General features: G+C 36.9%; 1 protein-coding gene across 1 annotated transcript; it reads left to right on the plus strand.

Annotated features, from left to right (window-relative positions):
• The first annotated feature begins 21,560 nt into the window (after positions 1-21,560).
• On the plus strand, positions 21,561-23,691 carry cunh1orf52 (chromosome unknown C1orf52 homolog). Its single transcript, XM_020938136.2, has 3 exons — positions 21,561-22,017; positions 22,244-22,457; positions 22,902-23,691. The coding sequence occupies exons 1-3, from the start codon at positions 21,706-21,708 to the stop codon at positions 23,054-23,056; spliced, it is 681 nt and encodes a 226-aa protein (XP_020793795.1). The 5' UTR covers positions 21,561-21,705; the 3' UTR covers positions 23,057-23,691.
• The last annotated feature ends 537 nt before the right edge of the window (positions 23,692-24,228 follow it).

Below are 24,228 nucleotides of genomic sequence, written 5' to 3' on the forward strand. Positions count from 1 at the left end.
CCCATGTTAGTTGACTTTGGCTCTTGTATTTGTATATAGATTGGTCCAGAAGGATTTCATCATGTTTGTGATTTGTTTTATCTATTCAAGTGGGCCTAATTTTTTTGTTTCCGATGTTCTGTCCCCGGAAACCTTAAATCAGATGAGTCTTCTTCATATCAAATAAAAAACTATTTAGAACGGCTGGACATGGTCAAGGAGAGCAAAGTTGACTACAATACTTCCTGTTGCACTATAGGCCCACTTTATGAAAAGCGCATCCATAAACATTGCACACTTACTAAGGCCTAGAGTAGGGCTTAACTCAAATATTCACTGGATTAAAGCCAACATTTTTTCCTACAGTACGGATACACACTCCTCATCTGGCTCCACACTGATTTAAACAAACACATTGCGTGTTTGACAAAGTGTCTGGCACAAGTACCGGTAACCTAGATAAAAAAGCATATCCAACTGATTTTTCCAAAGAGCTTTCCACTTTTACAGAAGTGGATTTGAAGGTAAGTCTATATAATTTTCCAGTAGAAGCAATCCATCGTTTTAAAGCGTTTACCTGCGTCTAAAAGTGCTGGCTAATCCCGATGTAAAAACTCCAAGTGCATCCATTTAAACTTCAAACAAGGGCAATAAAATGCAGACTCCTACAATTTATTCAGTGGGAGTGCAAAGACACAAAAACAATGTGTTCTGCCAGTGATTGGAAACGACTGCAGTGAAAATGGGGTTTGGGTTTTCTATTAAAAGGGGTGTCCAGCTGCAAGAGAGGAACCGTGATGCCTGGTTTCCACAATAACTCCCCAACACAGGAGGAGCAGACCGGAACACATGATAGAGACTGCTGAGGAAAGATAGTGTTTATGCCAAAAGAGGAGGAGAATATTATACAAATGCACTTTCAACATGAGCCAAGCTAAAGTCATGGGGGGACTCAAATAACATTGACCAATAAGCAGATATTTTGCTAACCATGCATAGTGTAGCTGTTTAATTTAAATGTGTGGGATTTGTGCAATGATTATATTTTCTGAATGTGCACAGGAAGTGTGGCGTATGTTATGTTGTATTTGGCTTTGAGTTGTTTCAGTTGAGTCTGTTCATATATGCATTCATCTTCCCTAAAGAGAGGTTTAATTCCAGTTTGTATTTGGTTAGTGTTGCAAGATTTTTGTATAATTTCTGCTGTTTCACTACAATTGCACTATAATCAGAAAAAGGCTCAGTAAATAAAGCTCCCAGCATCATAATTATTCACTGCAGGGCTTTCAAAGCTTTCTTTCAGCATGCTAATGCATACTTCCTGATCATATGACAATCAAAGTTTTTATAGCTAGATGCAGACAGCACACAGAACAATATATTTGTACTGGAACCAAACCATTTTTGATCAAATACATGGGGAAAATATCAGGTACAAGACCTTTAATCTTGAAATTCAATATGTCTTTAGCTTACTTTGTGCGCAGACAATTTACTTTTAGTCAACCCACCCATGGTTATTCTTTGCATAGGAGGAAACACAACAGCATAGCAACTCATTCTATACAAAGCTAACATAAAGTCATGTCTAAGTCCGGCAACTCTTTATGACTTAACGGCCTTTTGTTCTTGGGATGTCAAGCCCCATTTAACACACTTATCCAATCCATCAACTGGCCCTGTCATTGTCCATCATCAAGGCGACTGAAATAGCCCTACCCTGTGGCCTCCCTGTCTGCTGGGGGTCCAAGCTGTGCCCCACCTGTCCCAAATGGAGCGCACATTAAGGATCTCCAGACAGCCAGGCTATACCTCATGTGTTTGCTATCACGCAGAGTAATGACCAGGTCTGGTGGTGGAACTGCCCCGTAGCAAGAGACATCATTGGTATTACCTCATTTGAGCATGCTGTCCAGCCCATCTGGATTATGCAAAGATGAAAGAGCAGAAGACTTGGGCCACGTCTTGGATTATAGTGCATATAAGATGAAGAATTGTCCCGCCAGTCTAAAAAAAATATCACATTGTATCCAAATTAAAAACATCAAGATTGAATTTGAACATTGTTGATGAATGGGTCATATTTGCAGACAAGGAGACTGAAGGAAATCTTTGAAAGCCATAATCAATACCATAAGAGTTTTTAAGTTAACATAGGCTCACTAACCAGAGGGTGACACTCAGAATCTCACCCAAGCACATATAGTTGTTGTGCAAGGCATATTTACTTTTCTTTCATCAATTACTACAGGGATCAAATGAAATATAAATAAAATCATATTACTATTTAAATTGCACTGTGTAACTTTTTCCGTGGAGGGTCCATTTCCTGCTTATCTCTATGGAAATGCTAAACTATATGCTAATGCTAATGCTTAACTATACCTATGGAGACAAGCATATCACGTCAGATAACTGGTCAGATCTCTGGAGAGGTGACCCCGCTGACAGTGAGAATTTCTGTTTTTTTACGGACATTAAAACAAATGCAATTGAATAAATGCAAGATATATCAGTTTAATGCCATACCGTGAAACATTCCTGGTAAAACAATAACGTCTCCATGGAGACAAACCAATGGCAGATCCTCAACCAGAAAAATGTGTTGTGCAAAGTTGTGCAACATTCCAGTAATACCCTACTCAACCAGTGGGGGTGCTGGCTCTACTGAATATAATGTTCTGTCTTTAAGTCAAAAACTAATCTAATCTGCTAATTCTGCACACAATATAAGATATGCAAGAATATCAGTACTTCTCTTGCATTTTTTACTTATTTTTGGAGTGCCTTGAGTTTGAAAGCTTTATTTCCTTGTGTATGTTGTTCCGCCACTTGAGGAAATGCAAAAACATTTTTTTGTATCATATATTTTATATTACATTATATGATAAAAGGTTATTACTTGCTTTGCTTTCAAAAATCACTATATCTGTAAATTTCAGTAGCTTGGATTTGGACAAATAAAGAATGTCCAAGTTCCTGGTACCTCACTTCATGTCCTGTACAAGTCATGCACAAAATAAAATTAAGTTTGAATGTTACTTATTATTTTGTTAAATCTGGTGTGTTCTCTTCATACTAAGAAATACATCTGTTTTATAATTTCCATGAAGTTTCATTATGCTATACTAGTCATATCTGCCATTTGTTACAGACAGCACACATGGGTTTATCTGGAAAGAAAACAGATGCCTCTAAGAGCTTTTCAAAGGAACTCAGACTGAACCAAAACAGAAAGAAGGCCAACAGAAACGATCAAGCATAACTTTACTGGTGGTTATAATGTTGCGAGTTTGACCACCTGTTTAATATTCAGCCAGATACATAACAAATCATCCACTTTGCTCCTTCAGTTATTGAGCTACAGTAGTGTTGGTTGGATTAAGACAGATTTCATAGATCATATTTATTATATTTGTTGTCTGTGGTTCATTGTGGTTTCAGAGACAATCATGTTCATTGATTGAAACTATTACTGGGAGAATGAATGAGTCTCTTTCAGCGAAACTCTGTAACAAATAAAATATTGACATCTGAACCAAATAAGACTATAAAACACAAAACATCTTTCAGCTCAGCTCCTTCTGGTAAGATCTGCAGATGGTCCCCAAACACATGCATTGTGGTCACCCACTGCTTCTCACCCTAGTGTTATTGAAGGGTAGGTCAAGTATCGAGGACAAATGTCTATACGGTGTAACTCAATTATTAAAGGAGAATTACGTAACTTTTTGATTGTGGGTTTGTCACCTGCTTTTCCAATGGATATGTCATTGCTATGCCTAGAATGTTCCATAGTATGAAATTAAACAGCTCTGCATTACATTTATTAAATTGCAGAAGGTTTTATAACTGCTAAATAACTATAAAAACAGGCATTCTGACTGTGAGCACGGTTGCCTCTCCACAGACTGTACCTGTAACTTGGACTGGTTTGGTCTCCATGAAGATGAAGGTTTAATACTGTGAACATTCTTGACAAAGTAATAACATCTACAAGGAGAAAAGAGTTTGACAGACACCACCAGAAAGATTACGCAATGCACCTTTAAGTAAAAAATCTGTCAGCTGCTAATTTTTAAACTTTGAACAAGTAAAAGTCACCTATATCCTTAAACCTTCTGAATTTTTTTAAATTTAATTATTAAATTAAACAAAACAAGCCAATATTACTACAAATATGCAGCAATTTCCAATAATCAATAGCTGGTATAATGTATTACCTAACCTTAACCTAAAGAGCATGCAGGTCATACTTTTACAGAGGAGCACTGCTGGCTGTATGTCAAAGATCTACGATGCGTGATTATATTTGACATATGTTTCCACTTTCCACTGGTTGATCCATTGTCCATTGAATCTGTCCCACTTGGCCTCCACACTTCAGCACAGGACTACATCCATTCCATCAGAGATAAGAGCAGATTCTACCGTCTTCTTCACAGGAGCATGTGATTAAAAGAACATGGTGGTTTGTAGAAAGACATTCCTTGTTATAGGCTGGAAATAAAGGGTTTACCCAGGCAGTCTAGACAGAGATGGCCCTGAGGTCATCCTCTCTCAGACCTCCAGACTGTTGTGAGCTGACTGCTCGGCTGGACACAGGATAATGGAAACCCAAACATTATCTTGGCCAAGACCATGTCAGCTGTGCTTACTTTATGTAATAAGATCTAAAAAGAAGCTTAGGAATCTGTGCCAAAAAATCTAAACCTTAAGTCTGTTATTAATATTATAATTTTGAAACATAGTTGAACTTGTCAAGATGCACTGTTTAAAGGGTTAGCATACACAGTGTTATAGGTTTGGGACTAATTACAACAGACAGCCAAGTATTTCTGTGTGTTCAGATATATGCAAGACAGTTTTTTTTTTAAGATACTTTAGCATTTTTCTTTTCTTTATTTGGTACAAAAATGCAAATTGGAAGCAAGTTTGTTTTTTTTACATTTTCTTTCTTTTTGTATATGGCAGAAATATGCAAATGTGTTTAGCAATATGTTAAAGTGATAATCTTGAATTGCAGTGCTTCTCAAACTGTGATACCCAGGAGACAGTTGCTGTTAAGTAAATAAAGGCTACTCAATCTGGTTTATACATCGTTAAAGCACTCATCTGCACAGTGAGAAGTAGCAGAGTCAGCATTAAAAAATTGTGTTTGGGAAATAACTTTTACGCTATGCAACAACAATTTGCCTAATCCTGCTAACAAATGTCAAATGATGTTTTATGGGTGCATAATTCACAAAGCTTTATTGGCAAAACTGCAAGCAAAGTTGTTAAGACTTGACTTTTACAGGCAATAAACAACCCATAGAGCAGTAACTGGGAGTGGGCAAAATTGAAAAGTGAATACTTTGTTTATTCTCAATAATGATATTCAAAACAAACTATAAGCAACATGTCAGACATGTGCTAAAACATGCCATTAGATGTCATAGCTATGGTTAAAGTATCAAACAAAAAGTGAAGTGTATTTTATAACCACTATAATGTAAAGGTCCTATATTACACAAAATTTAGCCATGTTATAATGCTGTTACCTCATTAAAAATATAGCCACAGTTGTCTACATCTCCAAACCTCAAAATGATTTGTAGCACCTTGTGATGACATGAAGCAGTAGTTTTCATGTTAACTGCTACCTTTCACCTTTTACCTTTTACAGAGTGGAGCACTTCCTGTATAACCACATGGCATCATAAGGTGGAACAGAATGTTTTCTGTTTGAGAGAAGAAGACATAACTCCACATATGTTTGTGACGAGGAAACAACATTATAACATAGATTAAAAAAATAGCATTATATGGGCATTATATGGGCTCTTTAATTAACCTGATTCATCAGCCGGTTTTACTTCGTTTCACTTTGTACAAACCGTCTGACCTTTCATTCTCTCGACGGTAGGCGGGTACTTTTTATCATTTAACCAATGACTGCTATTTGGTCATGATGTATGTAATGTGCTGCTAACGGGGCTAACTAGTATATTAAGCTTTTCCCAAATCCCGTAGGAAGAAGGACAATAATGTCTTTCTCCTTGATGAAATTCACCAAACATTCTCTTTATTCCGGCTTTAAATCCTCGATCTCAGGAATCGTTGACAACACAGAATGTATGGCTCTTCGCTGATTGGCTGGAGCCCGAACTTGCACTTCTGGGGTTTTTGCAAACTGTCTATTGTATTTTGATTCCTTGACCTAGTTGCTGGAGAGAAATTAAATTGAGTAGAGGCTCTAGGTGGCGCCAACCTGGCTACTCTTTAATACCCACATTTAAACAATTTCACTGCAATCTTGGTATTCTTTCAATGTGCTCTTTTTGCAACCTCTTTGATAGTTTTTTTTTTTTTTTTATTATTATTATTATTACACATAACACTTTATATTTAAATGTTTCAATATATATCACTAGCAAAAACAGTATATATATTATTTTTACCTTATTATCAAACCAATATCTAAAGAGGAAGCTTCCAAGAGGATGGCTAAAGGCAACAGTAGTTCATCTGGTACAACTTAAAGATATATGAGCCCTTTACATTACACGACATCCCATTAAAATCATTATAGGAACCCAGGAACCAAAAACAACACGCAACCACATCCTCCCACACTCCTCTGCCCACCACTTACCTACTACCACCCAAAGTCCAAAAGTGTCCCAAACGGAAAGACGCTTCACTTCATTAACAACACGAGGGGCAGATCTGTGAACAATTTCCTCCAAATGAGTAGCCCGTGGCACACTTTTCAACAAGTCATGGAGCCATTAGCCGTACCCTTCATGTTCTGTGAGGATTTACACCGGTCGCAACTAAACAAAGGAAAATTTAAGCTAAGTTGTGGAGAATGCACCTAAACGAAACAAGATGGCGGCTTTAAAACTACCATCAGCCATGTGTTCTTCTTTGGTCCACTTTCTTATCTCTTCAGGATAATTTACGAATCTGATGCAAGGACAATTTAGCAGTTGAGTAATGAAGTCATATGTCCATCTCCACGAATTCATTTGCATGCATTTTCTCATTAGAGGGTGGTATTTTTGTCCAATTTTGCTACTAAAATTACTGTGCGTGACAAAAGTACTGAGACTAAATGTTTGTTTGGCATGTTGAGTCTAGACAAAAAAAAAAAGGTTTAAGTCTGATGTTCCAAGCCTGGACGACTGGCATAACCTTGTCTACTCAATCTTTGTCATGGAATTACACTGTGTGACAGACTTCAAAAGGACACATTTTACAAAATATGTGAGAAATGGAAGTCTTAAATTTTGCTTAGAAGGAAAGAGTTTGTATGATCCTGTGATCTTGCACTGTATTATTTGAGATGTAACTGTATACCTATTATCTGTTTGCTGTTTAGTCTTGATGTCATTGTACCATTTGTCTGTAAAAGAAAATTCTTAAAAAAAAAAATAGTGCATCAGTGAAATTCTTGCACCAAAGGAGATCTCTTTTTAAAAACAGGCCAACAACCTAGAGCCTAAAAATAGGAGTAACAAATGGAGGTACTATTGTGTGGTCTGCATCCTGCTGGTCCCAGTTACACTGCTGTTTTCTCCTTTGGTAATAGACTACAACCCCACTATGCACCACTGTGTAACTTTACTTGTGTAATTTCCACAACCAGCTTGTCTCCATTTGCCTAGAATGCTCCTTTAACATTACCTACTTTCAGGAAATCAAGTAGGTGATCAAACCAGGCCAAATAACTGATCTGTGGAGAGGGAACCCCACTCTGAGTAAGAATGATATATATAAATGGACATAACTAAACGGCTAGCCACCACGTTCCAAATAGGAAGTGAACATGGCACTTCCATTGACTTTCCAAGTTGACTTTACATAGAAAAATTGTCACACCTCTCTCTGTTGCAGTGAGTCTTGTCATTTTAGTCTTAAAATTTTCATATTAACCCTCTCAGGCTCAAATTAATTTTTTGTATCAGGAAAAATCTGATATTTGGGGAAAATTATAATATGGGGTAGTAATATACAATCCTGACTTTTTTATCCTTTGTAAACAAAAAAAAGTATTTTGCACTTCTGGCAGGCCGTTTGCGTGTAGTCATTCTTGCACAGTCTGCATCATCCACGTTTATCAGCATGGATGGGAGAAAAGGCTCCTGAGTAAAAAAAAGCTCATAAAATATGGATGTGGAGTCAGTAGGTAATTGGAATTTAGCTGTTGCAAATCTGCAATGCCTGCCTGGAGAGGGTTAACCTGCTCTACATTATCCTGGTGTTTTTATTTCTCAGTTTTGTCCATAAATAAATTCTTTACATGGAACTCAGCGCCAAATTTGGCCCTATAAGTGCAAGCCTCTGTGAGCTTCATTTGACTGGAGCCAAACGCTCTGGGTGATGTCACAGTCCATTAGTCCACTTCTTTATAGAGTCTATGGTAGGAATGGATGTTTTATGCATGTTTTTTGAGCAAGAAAGATGAATTTAATGCCGTACTGTGGAACATTCCACGGAACGCAATTACATCGTCATGGAACAGGTGGCAAATCCCCCTAAAAAAGTTACATAGTGCACATAAAAGCACAAACAAATCTATCTAACATAATTCTGCAAACAATTATGGAACAGAATTTTTAAAAGTTCTTTGTCTCGTCTCTTGTAGTAAAACTTAAAATGAATGTAATCACTTAAAAAGCATTCAGTGAAGGTAATATCCTTCCAAAACAACCTCTTAAGAGGACAGTCAAAATTTCCACTTCTTTTTTTCCTTTAACCTATTGGCTTTCCTACAAATTAAAACTGTGGCTCCAGTGCTGACATGCTAAATGATATACATTTCAAAGATAACCTACAATTACAACAGCTACTACCACTCCTATGGGAGGGCCCGCTAGGTGTAATGTTGAATATAAAAGGTTTAGTGCATGATTTACATAGCTGCATTGTACACGCAAAATAGTATGAGATGAAAACTTTTAAAAGCATGTCTAAAGTCTTTAAGTTTAAGAAGATTGATGAGACAAAAACATGTGTTGTTCATTATTGCTCGTAAAATGTTTAGTTACTACAATATATATCTTTGAAGTAACTTTGAATTAGCTTGGCTGCATTCCCAATATAAGAACTTATTGTTGTGTTTGCTGATTATTGAAGTGATTCTGAATAGTGGCACTAGATTAGACAGAACCCTATACTGTATATCTGTTTTTGATGCAATGAAACAACTCACTGGAAGGTTGATCTCCTGTACTTGCTCTACATTTGCAGCTTGTGTGTACCTAGGAACACTGTGGTTTATACAAAGAAAGTTGTGAAACAGCTGTAGCATATTACCGGCCAACAAATATCTCAGGGGCAGAATTCAAGCTCAAACTGTGAAGGAGTTCTGGAGTTTTCCGAGAAAGAGATTAGTGAAAACTAATACAGACCAAAGAGTTCCTACATCAGCATTTATGCCAAATTTCTGTATTGATTTGTGATGGAAATGTGTTGTTATGATGAATAAATTCACAGTTTAGATTTACAGGAATATGTGGAGTGCAGTGGGGACAGTAACAAAGGCTAAGTATGTACAAGTATGGAAGTATAGTCAAGCATGTATAATTTATAATGCATGAAAGTTAAAGTTATGTTAAGTTAAAAGTGTGTGAAGAGCAAAAGAGCTCATTGCTCATCTTGTACTTTAAAAAACTACTATTCAATTGGTATGCCAAACTTCGGTCTGTCTACTGTCTGATGTTCTGCCAAAAATAAAACAAAATTAAATCTATGGGGCATTCAAGAAGCTTTAAATCAATGAACCATTCACTGATTCACACTCATACATGCATATGGACACAGGGCAGTACACACAAGGCAGGTGTAGTGTCTTGCCCAAGGACACAAAAGCAGCATGCCCTAAGCTAACCTCAAGTATTTGCTAGCTATAAGAAGTTAAGCACAAGATTGTGATCGGTTCCTCTAAGACCAGGTCAGCACTGGCCCTCGTGAGACAGACTGAGTGCAGATTTGATGTTATCAGTCTAAGAGCAGGTCAACAGGACAGTGTCTGCACAGAGGAGCAGGGGTCAAAGCAGCACCTGCCACAGGACAGGGGCCGGCTAACTGACAGGCGTTAACACTCCTATAACTACACTGCTAAGCTCCCTTAAACACGCTGCACTGCCCCAGGACTGGACACTGCGTCAACCTCCAGTATAGAGCTTCTATCTTGTCCTCACACTCCCTCCTCGTCTCATTTCACACTAAACAAAGTCTCGCCAGGGTCTGGGGCTTAGACCCCTCTGTCTTCTCACCTCTCAGTCGGAGCTGTAGGTCAGGTTGATGGACTTGGCTGGAAGGAATCCGCCGCCTGCTCCACTTGACTGAGCAAAGCTAATGAGTCAGAAAATCCCAATGCAAGGCTCTAGGGTTCACCATGGGCATCAGGGGAAGCAGGTTTTGCAGAGAACTGATGAGGAAAATGTGAAGAGGATTCTGTGGTTTCCAAGAAAAAAAAAGAAACAAAATGATTCACACTCATACATGCATATGGACACCTCTAGTCATTAGCAAAAGACTAGAGATTGTTATGCATTTTATATGTGTGTTTATTGCATGTATTTGATTATAAATACTTTGCTTATGTACCAAGTATGTAATCATATGAAAATAATAAGTACTATAAAGTAGTGCTGAAAACACCTTATATTAGGTAGAAAAAATATTTACTGAGTAAAAGTCAAAAGTGCCAAACAACATCAACTGCTACACTTATATGTTTAAAATATACTCATTCAGAACCTAATTGTGCTCATTCAAAAGATACACTACATGCTCACTGACACCAGTTTAGTAGATACATTTTTATAATGTTAAGGTTAAAGAACACTTGATTGTCCCCATAGGGAACTTTGTCCTTCAATCTTGCACTGGGGCAAGTTGTTAGGAGCAGTGAGCACAGGTCCCATCTCCAGAGCTTGAGGTGGGCTTGGTCAGGACTAACATAGCTGGTAGATTTCACCTTTTTTGCATGTTTTGGGGGTGTAGCCTTAGCACAACCCCCAATTTTGCAAAGACCTCCTGAGATGAACCTTTCCATGGACCCTGAGGAGGAGACGGTCTGCAGGGAGTGGCAGGTTGGATGGACTGGGATTAGCTCTTTGATCTGTGGAGCATATTTGTAGTACAGACTCTTTATGGGGGTCTCTTCTGCTTGGCCAGGTGCACTCATCTCTACTGCTGCCAACCCCCCACAGAGCTGCTCCCTGGGTGTGCAATGTGCCCCCAATCCCCTCACCACATGGACCAGCAAATCTCAGACCTACAGCAGCAAAGACTGGCAAAGGAGCACACAAGGTCTTCACTGATAGGCTAATGATCACCACCTGTATTTGTCACGCAATTGCCAGAAAACTCACTCTTATCTCAATACTCAGTAATCATGTAAAGGCTAATGTCCAGAAGAATAATACTTGCACGTGCACTATGCAACTTTTCTGACTTTGTCACCTGCTCGTCTCCATGGAAGTTGTTGCTTCCCTGGAATGTTCCACAGTATGGTATTAAACATATCTATCCTGCATTTATTCAGTTACAGATATACTGTATATGCATTGCCTTTTTAATGTGAGTATGGTAGCATCTCCAAAGATTTGACCTGTGACTTAGCCTAGAGGCAACACCTTGGAGATAAATAAGTTAAAATAACATCTCCATGTACACAAGCAGGAGAGGTTACATAGTGCACCTCAGCACTGGCAACTTCCTTAGCACAAGTACTTATTTGCTGTCATTCTGGTATTGTCCAATTGATGTTTAGAACAAAGTCCCAACATGATTTCTGACGCAGCCCTCACCTTTTCCCTACGGCAGAATCCACATATTTCACATGTGAGAGTTTAAGTTTGACTTACAACTCATGAGTTTCCTGCAATCAGTCATTTCATTCAGTAGCATTTCAGTATCACTATGCCTGATTTTCACTTTAACTGCAGCAAGAATGCTTTAAGATGCAGTATGTAGCCTACCTTTTTTGTTGGGGTACACCGGAAAAAGTACATACTGGTGGTAGAACAGCGACATGTCTCCATGGACATGTTATTGCTTTGCGAGTAATGTTTCACAGTATGATCTCCATCGAGATACGAGTTTTGCACAAGCAAGTGGCAACTAGGCCAAGTTACAGGTCAGATTTGAGGAGAGCCAGTCATACTTGCGCATGTATTTATTTAAAACAATAATAGTGCACATGAATCGAAATCAAAAATATGTTCTGCGACAACTGTTTTCCATCATGGGCAGGTATAGACAATAATAATTCAGGATACAATACGTTTTATGTTCTTTTTTATTATTATTATTTTTATTGCTTTTTATTGCCAAGAGATGATAAGCGACAAATAGTGCTCATCAAGATGTTATTTTTTCATGAAGTATATGCATTTTTTTATGTTTCAGAAATTGGTACTTTTTCAGATGAGTTGCTGCTTATTATTAAATACATGTCTCTCATTGTACTTTAATTAATTACTACACTACTAACTAATTCTGGAACTGAAATTCATCTAAAAACTCATTTTTTTTGCTGTGAAATATGACTGTCAGCCCGTGTGGAAAAAGGCCATTTGAATAACGCATTTGAAAACGAGATGTTTGTTGGCCTGAGCACAAAGCATTCTTATTTGACATGTGCAGAACATACAGACAGGGAGGCCTTTCCTCTGGGTGACCAATGTGTTCAGCAGACAGCTTGCCTATCACTGTAAGCCCACAAAGCTTTGGGAACACTGCCTATGTTTATTTTTTCAATCCTCTTGGCTCCCCTGTCTGCCCCATCGTGGGATTATCCTGCAACTGGGGAAGGTGTGGAAAGTGTGTGTTGGGATGCACTATTGTCACTTGAATGACAGTTTACATAAATAAGAGCGGAGTTGTCTGAGGACTAACAATAACTGTTTTACAATGAGGGAAAGGGAGCTCAACAGTGACTGGTTACCAAGAGGTTTAGTAAGTCAATTTTCCATTCATTTTTCCCATAGACATTCTAAAAAACCTTAATTTTACTTAACCACAATTAAAGGTTTGAATGCTCCTTTGAAAGGGCTGAGCGGAGTGGGCAATAATGTGGTTTGGCCTTTTTGTATATATGAAATGTATTTGTTTTATTGTTCCTTTTGTGACTCCAGCCCTTTGAGGCAATGGATGGAAATTAGCCTTTGGCTTTACATTCATATTGTATGATGTCTGTCCATTAACATGCACTGTCCCACTCAAATAAATAAATGAATAAACAAATAAATAAAAATTTTGCCAAATTTTAGGGTTTCAGTATGTTTTTGAAATAAAAAGAGCCCATAAGCCTTAATTTTAGAAATATTATATATATTAGGTCTATGGGAAAAATGAATGGGAAATTTAATTCTGTTTAACAGGACTCTTGACCTGCATTACAGCAAAATTATTAAATGTTCCAATTTCACTGTGAATTGAAATTTGTCATTTATTCAGGTCTATGTCTATTTACAATTTTATAGGTAAAGATCAAAAAGGCAAAACCTTTGACTTTTGGAAAGGGTTATGTAATTGTGTGGATAGAGGCAATCTAAAAAACATATATTTGTGGGAGGGGACTGACTTGACAATCAATCATAAAAGCAAAACTTCCAGTAAAACCTCCTGTTATACTGTCTGTAACAGCTTTAAAGCCAATTATTATTCATGCAGTAGACTTTATTATCTTCGTATTTGGAAAGTTTTGCTTTATGCACTCAAAGTAGACTCAAGGGATTGCACAGAGGAAACAATTATCCTAAGAAAAAGTTTTGTCAACAGGTAAATTATGGCTTATGAAATTCAATAAAATCACTGACAATGGTTGGCACAATTGCAAGAAAAATACTGACCAGAGCTACATCTAAAAGTCTGACAATTTACGTGTGCTAGACCTGGCATGCTATGACTGCAGCTATTATTTCTTCTCCCCCTGCAGTTATCCCCTTTTTATATGAACATGAAGGCCCATAATCATAAACTGCAAAAGTGGAGTTACCTCATGCTGTAATAATTTATCCCACTGACATCCATTTGAAAATGTGGAGCAGCCAAAATAGCTTCTAAACATGTACCCTTTACACAAAGATGATAGTTTTTGGTGAGATAGGACAGCTTGGATTACATAGACATGCAGCCGAGACTGTGGGCAGGTAGACAGGCAATGAGTGTGGCTAGAATCAAAGCAACACGAAAAGCATGAGGTGCAGAGAGCTGTGTACTTAACCCAAACAACCAGCCACACTGTAGACTGGACCATGGACTTGTGATGGCGATGATGATGACTCTAGCACCCCCGGCGCTATAAATCTTTGTCCACCCCAAATGCACTTTCGACCCACTTGTCTGGCTACCCTATTTCTGTTTGCATAACTCAATACTGTATTTGTTAGTTATGAGTTTTATGAGTTTTACAGTAAAACCGCCCTACCCTTGTTTACTTTTGGTAGCAAAAATTGTGTCTAGATATCGACTGTTAGAGCACTCCTGCACAAATAAGAGATTAGACTGTCCCATATTAAAGGGTGCATCTCTTTTGTCAGGTCTACATGTTCACACTTGCAGAATCATAACATCAAAATTAGGATTAAACTGGGATTAAATCCAAAACTAAACCTGGATTAGACAAGGACTGAGGATTTTCATAGGAGATGAATGATGGATGACATTTTCTCCTAGTTAATATAAAAGTTGTTTTGAAGATATACAAAATATATATATATATTACATCATCTATTATTATTGGGAGAATAAATAAAATATACACATATAAATTTTTATCAATATGACCTACCCCAACCAGCAATCAACAGGAGGCCCATTAGGTTCCAATCTAATCAAATAGATAACAAAATATATTAATACTTTAATACTGGTTCTTGTTGATTTAAAACATATTTGAGGAAAGGATTCATGAGGTGTGGTTGAAGTCACTGTCAGTGTAATACACGTCCAATATGATGATTCATAATCATAAAATTCAGTGGAATACACATTTCAGTTGGGACTCTACTCCCCCCCAACTCAATTTAACTCCTTCTATTGTCAGTCCCTGCCATTGTCTGAATGGGTGACAGGTGGATCTTGCCATGAAATGTGAAAATTCAGAAGCAGATAAAAAATTGCCATATTCTTATCCCAAGACAAAAGGTATTAGGTATTGAATATACTTATATCCAAAAAATTTAAGCAGTACAGATCATTTTGTATAAACTCAATGTGCTGTAGTCTGTCTTTTATATTCTGTACAATACTTATTACTTATTATTTTCCATTTTCCTTTTCGTTTTTTAAATCAGAAACTTGTGTCTTATTCCCCTTATTCACAAAAATATTTAGTCAACTGTTTCTTATCAACGCCTCCACTTCTCTTGTCCTTTTGACCTATTTCTTCAGCTCACCTATTCCCAGTTGATCTTCTTTTCCTCCTTTTCTGCCATACTTGGATCTGGTTCCGGCCTCCAGCCACGAGCCCCGACAGGCAGCGGTGCAAACACAGCTTTGAGTTAATATAATGAGCGCAGGAATGCCCCTCTCACTTCTGCTATTGTAAGAGATGCCAAGTGACCATGCTGGGAACACAAGGGGGGACTGGTGTGAGTAACAAGCAGAGGTGGACATTTAAAGTGCATTTGACAGCTAAAACTACTCATTTCACTAAAACATAGTTAACATAATTATAATAATTCTTTTTACTAAATATATTTCCTATTTTATTTTACATAGGTGCACTATGTAACTTTTTGGTTAGGGGTCCATCACCTGTTTGTTTCTACGGATATGTCATTACTCTCTCTGGAATCCTCCACAGTGTGAATAAATGTAAGATAGCACTGTTCAGTGTCAATTACAGGTGGTTTTATAGCTCAAAAATGCCTAAGAAAAAAAGCATTTTGACTGTAAGCAGGAATGTCTCCACCAATCTGACTTGTATCTTGGTTTGGTCTCCATAAAGACAGAAAGGTATAAAGGTATATTGTGAAACACTGAGGACAACACAATAACATCTCCATGGAGAAAAGCATTTGGCAGGCCTTCCTCCAGAAAAATTACACAATGCACCTTTAAGTTTATAATTTGACTTCCTGCTTGGACATGGGCAGCAGATATGTTGAGGTAAACCCATAACTGTTACCAAGCAACCATAATGTTAACAGGGGACAAAACTTGGTTAAATTGCACAATAGTTATGATTAAATTAATAAAAACAAAAGACAACATCTTTATTTCATTGAATAAATGGTTAAACTGCCAGAAAAAGTCTTCTTTGCAAGTAAATTGTAACCAGATTTCAGATAAAATTTCAATGTTGTTAACCTGGAGAGGAATTCTGTCTTTATCACCACTACTTCCTGTGTTTTTGTACTTTTCTTCTCAACTTTTTTTCCCACCAACTGCCACTTAACTGATGTAAAGCTATGATAAACATTCACGACAGGTACTATGCCACACCAAGTAATACTTAGAACAACATAGAAAACCTGTCATATACAGTACCACTACAAGGCAGATTAATGACAACAGTTTAAAGTTGCAAAATCGCTCATAAAAGTTAGAAATGTGAACGCCTCATTATGCGTAATAGCTTCTTCACTTATGTTGCAGTTTGACTTCCAACTTAAACAAACAGCTGTGAGTTTGGAAAAAAGGTGTAAAAAGCCAGTCAGGACACCACATGTTATTTCCACCTCACCCTTTTTACATTTGATCATAAGGGCTGCATCCATAATGGAGTCACGGAAAAAGAGATCAAAGCTGCAATGTAAGATATTTATCAAGAAATGCTGGAAAGGTACAGGACCATGAATATGCAATGGCTCCAGGTGCTGAGATTCTGCTCTGTAATATTCCACTATATACACATATTATTGCTGCATGCCATCCGGGAGCATTAATATTTAAGAAAAGACGGAAATACGAACTCTTAAACTAATACAAGAATTTTATGGATTTCAGAACATGTTTGAAGAAGTCAAAATTATGGGATTGTTTGGTTGCATACATAATAAGATAAATTAGGTTCTTTGAAGGTACACTGTGTAACTTCTAAGGTGGAACAAATGCTACTAGCTTGTCTTTATAGAGATGTTATTTCTTTGCCAGGAATGTTTCACAGTAGGGCATTAAATAAATCTCCCTTGTATTTGTTCAACTGCATGTGTTTTATAGCTCAAAAATAACTGAAAAACATGAATTCTGCAGACTTGACCATTCATCTGTCTCCATTGTGATTACCACATTTATTTCCAACAGTTTATAATTCTGCTTGATTTGCTTATTGTATGTTTTATTTCACTGTAAATGTTGTTCAGCGCTTTGGTAAGCTTTGGCTGTTTTAAATGTGCTATACAAATAAATTTGATTTGATTTGATTTTGATTTGATTACTTCCATACTGTGGGACATCTAAGGCAAAACAGTAATATCTCCAACGAGAAAAGCAAGTGGCGGGCCCTCCACCAGAAAAATTACCCAGCGCACCTTTAAATAATTGATTTGCTTATTGTGATTCAATGTGTGATTTCTGTTACTACACAATAAGCAGTTTTACATTCACTTCCATGGTAATCTCGTAAAGCCATTGAGAAAACACACATCAAAGTATTAAAAATAAATCATCTGGGGTTGATCCATGAGGCATTCTCAGTTTTTGTAATGAAACAGAAAATGTTATGTCTTCAAATAAACCAAGTCAAGGTGTCTTCTTTTTAAATCTTCTCAGTCTGGATGAATACTGTTACAATCCTGTTATTGATATAGAAGGTTATGGTCTGACTCTACCACAGGGGGGTGCAAATATCCATCATAGTAGTTAGTAATCCATTACAAAAGGAGTAGTGAAAGGGTCAACAGCTCAGAATCCAGTGTACTCTTTGTGCAAGCTGGATAATTAGAGAAATCTGGACAGGAACTAATTAAATAAATAACAACACTGTTAACAGTTTAACAATAGAGGTATAGGCCTGTCGCAATAATTATTATACAAATTTGTCATTCAGTATATGAAAGCTGGAATAATATATATTTGGGGATCAATATTTATCATGGGGAATTTTTCTTTGCAATAGTGAGTGAGATTTTTGTTATTTTTGTTGTAATACGATAAGATCTGAGCTGTAGAGGGTTGTATAAAAAACTTCTATGGCTAATTATTGGTAAATTTTGCTATTAATTTGTGCATTTAAAAATGGCTAATGGGTAGTATGATTATCCTGCTTTATTGCTTTTGTGTCAGTGCTATAGAGCAGTTTCAATACTATTGTTTATTGCAATATTTCTCTGTAGTAATACATTGTGCTTCAAAATTTGTTATTGTGACAGGCCTATGGAAGTCACTTGGACACTTGGACAAATAGGAAAAGTTCAGTATAGTACAGTGTGCCAAACCTACTCAGACAGTGTTAGAGGTTAAAGTTCACCGTGAGGACTACCTATTAGTCAAATGCTTTTAACTGTTCAAAAGTTCAAACTGTACCTCTGTTCTGAACAGTTGCTACAGTGTCAGGACAAAATGAATCTGAAGATTCCCTGTCAGTTTATCCTTTGCTTACGGCTTTTAGTCATTTTAGAACCTGCTACATTCATCTCATACATAATCTCACATAGGCCTGTCAAGATAATTACTATATCCATTTCTATTTTTGGGGGTCAGTATTTATCATGTTTACATTTTCTTTGCACTAGTGGGAAATTTTTTGTTATTTTTTGGCTATATGATAAGTTGTAAGCTATAAAAAGTTGAATTAATAACTTCTATGACTCATTACAGATCCAAGCTAAGAATGAAGTTGTTTTATTTTGCTCTTTATCTATTGCAGTCGGTGTCTTTTTAACAATATTGTAGATTTAGAATACTTTTTGTGATTTACTTCAGTAATATATTGAACTTCCAAATTTGTTACCGTGACAGGCCTACTGTCACACGTGCCCAAGCAGTTTTGGGGAAATCTAAACTGACCACAAATGAACCACCACTAGTTCCAATATAGTAAAAATACTAAACAGTAAACAATGCAGGGACATTTTATATAAACATTAATCATGAGACCCAACCTCTCCAGCTGATGAAGGCTCATTTTGGTGACCAACCAAACCAAACAACAGTTATGTTGACAGTTCATAAATATAACAAAAACAAAGCATACTTCTTGATTAACGGAAAACTGACTCAAATATGGTCAAGCTGTTTACCTTTTTGAAATAGCAATTTGTTGTACATTTGAACTTAATTCTCTCCCTTCTTTCTCCCTCTTGTATCTCTCTCAAATAAAGTTTCTCTCTTGACTGCTGACATTTATTGACTATATTTCTGGATTAATTAAAAAAATATATATATTGCCAACTCTTATTTCTAAATATAGGACTTCCACTAATGCAAATGCTATGATATTATTACTACTATTCTACTCTTACTGCTTAAAGAATCCTCTTAAGTAAAAGTGTACAGTAGTGCTTACTTTCTAAAACTAAAGAGTGATGCAACATTTGTATTTTACGAGCACAAGTAGTTTGTGGTGGCTGAGGTTCAATTATCTAAAGTGCAAACAGGATTCATACACTTAACACCTATACTCAGGAGGAAGAAATGCGCTTTTAAACTGCCAAACAGCTGCAGATAAACTAATGACACACTCTGATAAACACTGGGGTAAGTTTGGTATTTGCTTCTGACTTACCAAAATACCCACCCACTCTCATAACGTCTTGAGACAGCCTCCAAAACTGAGCCTAAAGAAACGAAACAAAAACATTATGAATGGAGAGATTAAACAGAGATGTAAGAAGGTGTGGTTTACCGTCTCTTTGGGGAATTTCACACATCATGGCCAGGCTTGGTGAAGAAGTTAAACATATTGGCCTTCTAGAAACTGTTAGTAGCTACAATCAATTTGAGCTAATGCCTTGAAGTATATCTGATAATGAGGATGTAAGCTTGCGTCTCCTCCTGTATATGATGAATGCTTTACACATCATCGGACCTCGGGGTTATGAGTTTTTAACCTTTGCAAAGTTCAAAAATGTATTTTGGGTCTAAATAGTCACCGTACTGTCAAAGAAAAATATATTGTGAAAATAACCTGTCACTCTGTATGTGCTTCGGTTATAACTTACATCCTTGGACAGTATCATTAGTTTATAACTGTCACAAAAGAACTTAAAAACAAGTCAAGATTGTAAAACTTAAACAAAACTTGACCCTTCGGGACCTAAACTTGTTTCATCTATGTAATTTCACTTGCTAGTATTATTTATATCCTTGTAGATGGTAAATTGATTTAAAATGCCTTAATAATAGAAGCTGGTTCACGGGATTCCCTTTTAAAACAGCAAAAGAGATAGGATCCACCTCTTCATAATTTAATCATTTTTATTGTTGAAAAAAGGCAGTGACATTTTTTTATCAAACATGTATGATCCAGAGTCTGAATATTCTGAATAATCACAAATAACTACAAAGAAGTGGGTGGAGATAGGGGTAGGTGAAAAGACATTTTCATACCACTCAGGCCTCAAATGCACAACAATAAATGATTGCTAAATGTATGAATCAATTAAAATACAACTGTGAGAAAGCTTAAGATAAGGAAACATCATTATAACATGGTTTAATGCACATAAAAATATATATGAACATTTATCTTCCATTCACAATTAAGATATATCAGGCCTACTTTTTATATGCAATTAGATACATTTATTTCAATAATCAGGCTATTAGAGAGTTTCAACTGCACAACTGGGAGGCAATTAGACTACCAGTAAATCTTAAACAAGTCAACCAAAAATGTAAAAAGCATCTGTAATTGTGATTATTGGGCAATCAAGGGTAAAGGCACAGCTAGTGGAAAGGAAGTAAAACAAGAAGGTGTGCCCTGTGCAGTATATCTAGTAGATTTATATCTGTATACTGATGCTGTGGGCTTTAGAAGGTGCCTGACCCATGCACTGTGGGTAAATAATGGCCCCTGCGAGTCTACCTACAGCATTAGAAGCCTTAGCTAAAAATGTAAGGTCTAAGTGCTTTCAGTCACCAGAAGACATGCTGAATACAAAAAGAAGGCCAAGACATTTCAGTGTTGGCAGAAAAGGGACATTTCAGTGTTGACAGAAAAGGGTTAATTTACAACAAACTAGCCATGTGCAGCCACTAGTTAACAATCTTTCACCAACAGGGGGTATGCTGCACATGTGGCAACCATAGCCAAGAGAATTCATTCATTCATCATCTTGTGAAAAGAGCAATCACATGATCCGTAAGATCTAAAACATGAGGGAGAGAAGAAATTGACATTAAACATGTGAATTATCTAGTAAATCACGACATTGAACTATTTTCTATTCATTTGAGCTGACACTTTTTATTCCACATCATTTGTGTGACTTTAGCGCCCTCTAGTGGTCAAATAAAGTCATAACAGTAATATTCACTGAAGTCTACGATAAACTTAAATTTCGCCTTATTTTTAAGTTACCAACTTAAGGTTTTGCTTCTGTAAAAGTATCCATCGTCTTCTTGTTTTTTTGTAATATTTTGTTTATCTATTTTGCAGACGTAAAGAAACCAGAATTGCGACTGGTTTTACGACACATTTTGCATCTTTACGATTGTTTTGGAGGCTGATTCAAAATGGAGTAGGGTTTCATGTTTCTGTGAGTTCTTTCTTCAATTAAACACCGCAGTTTTGATAAATCTTGGTGTGACCAGAAATCAAGCTTAACCATAAACATGTCTGAAGAAAAGAAGTCTGGTTCTATGGGTTTCTTTTCGAGCTACGATGACCTAAGTGATAGCAGCAACGCTAGCGACTCAGATGAAGAGGAGGGAGACAGCCGAAAGAAAAACAGCCAGAAGTTGGACAAAGATGCTTCAGGGAGCAATCCCCAGCCTCCCCAACAAGGGACTAAAAGGTCTGCCAGTGGTGCCCCTTTACCCAAACCGGACGAGCTATTCGGGACTGTATCCAGACCTGCGTTCCTGTACAATCCGCTCAATAAGGAGATAGACTGGGATAGTCTTGTGGTCAAAGCTCCAGAAGAGGTAAGCTCCACACACACACACACACACTAGTCTTTTTAAAATAGTTATCTGAGTAGATTTTGTAGTCTATACATGTTTTAACTCTTTAGCCATAACAAACGACTACAGTGAGATAGCGTCTGTCTAGTTTGTTGTTAGACATGATGCTATGAATGATTATTGTTTATCTGGTTTTGGAGTATCTTATTCATTGCAAATATGCCATCTATAATATTATTTTTTGTAGGCTCCAAAAGAGTTCACGCCATGGAAGACCAATGCAGTGCCCCCTCCTCAGAGCTACAGTGCTGCACCAGAGCCAGTGAAGAAGAAGGGGCCTCCTCCAGGGATGGACATGGCCATAAAATGGTCCAATGTGTATGAGGACAATGGGGCAGATGCACCTGCACACTCTGGCAAAGCACGCTTCCTCCCACCTGAGGAGCAGCTGTCTGAGTCAGGTGAGACTGTTATCCCATTAAGGATTACAAACTATCATCTGATTAACAACTGACATAAGGATTAGAGCCACTTATGTTCAGACACAGAATACAATAATACTCAATCCAGTGTTTTTAATAGACCTCTGTCTTTACAATAATGTTAAATAACTTTCACATTGTGAAAGTTAGGATATTAAATATCTAAATTATAATATTATTAATATAGCATAATCATGCTACATATTTCTTTGAGGTGGTAGTGCCAATTGAGTTTATTGCACTGTCACTTTCTAAATTGAACTCCCAGGTATACAGTTTTTTTTTTGTTTTTTTCTACCAACCATCCTTGATATTAGTTGTACTATAACTTCATGGAATAATGACTTATTTCATTCAAAAGTCATTTGTCCAATGTTGTCTTAATCTTGATCTTGTCATCATCAAGTTTTTCTCTTTTTTTAGATGAAGAACCTGAGAAGTCAGAGACCTCTGCCAAAAAGAAACGCGTGGAGACATTTCAGCAGAAGGAGAAAAGGAAGAGGGACATGGGACAGGCCACTTCTGATAAGACGTTTGTGGAGGAGGAGAAAAGGATCTTAAGGCAAAATGCTGAATAACTGAACTCTATGCCTGGCTATTTATGAAAAGCCAGTGCTTTCCAAGGTATATTTACCGAGGTCCACTTTACCATACTGTGTTTGTTAATGTTTCAATACAATACATACAAGCTTTTATTTCCCCAATTTAGATTATAAATATGTAGATTTTACAGTGAAATTTGGTTAAGTATGTGTCATGATGATTTTCATAGATGTGTGCTATTTGTGTTTTATATAAATTCAGTCAAGTCAGAAAATATTCCAAGAATTAATTTAATTTAAAAAAGAATGCAGTCTATAAAACATTTTAAGACTTTTAGCTCCTTGCATGGTGTAAGCACTAGATGTCGCTATTTTACAACATATGACTCTCCAACTTCTTCATGTTTTCTGTGCTGCTATGAAGTTAGTACTTGGTTTGTAAGTTTATCATTTACATTGTAATCTTGTAGTTCCTTGACACAGTCTGAAATATAGGAACATCTTTCTGACACTTTCTGAAGTATGTGCTGCTCAGGTGCAAAGCACAATGCAGGAACTGCAGTGGTTTATAACTTTGCTTCATAATCGTTTCAGTGAAATTAGCTGTGTTTTTACTATAACTTCCAATACTGTGACCCAAAAAGCAATAAAATATTTTATTGTACGTTTAATTTGTAGTATTTTTAATAATTTGCCATTTTAAATAGTTGAAACTTTGAAGCTTGTTTTGTGCCTTTTGACTTTATTTCCACTTTTGAAACACTTGCGATCAGAGAAATTCCAAGCCTATCTATCATCATGGCTTCACCTGAAATAGCGGTAAACATGCTTTTGATCAAATTCCTGCTCACAGGTATGTGCCTGGCCTTGCCTGAGACGAGTATCTGGTCCCCGCAACAGCAGCAGACTGATGTTATCAACCATATTGAAAAATGACTGTTGGTGGAAATGAGAAATGACCAGTGGGTCCACAGCAATCTTTGTTTGTCAGTTACTCATCCGCCTGTCTCCACACTGGAGGTTTTCCTGAAATAACATGTTATGAAACATGATTTCTGGGAAAATTGTAGGTACCACTTTAGCAGTGGTGGCCATGTCTGCATCATTCCTGGACATCAGCCTCTTTGTTTCACATTAACAAACACATTTTTGCAATTCCGCATTTCACACATTGGTGGCCTTATCTCCAGTTAAGAAATAAAAAATAG

Source organism: Boleophthalmus pectinirostris, unplaced genomic scaffold (genome assembly GCF_026225935.1).
Source record: "Boleophthalmus pectinirostris isolate CB_2022bp ecotype Guang Dong unplaced genomic scaffold, ASM2622593v1 HiC_scaffold_7, whole genome shotgun sequence".
In the NCBI taxonomy this organism is placed as follows: Eukaryota; Metazoa; Chordata; class Actinopteri; order Gobiiformes; family Gobiidae; genus Boleophthalmus; species Boleophthalmus pectinirostris.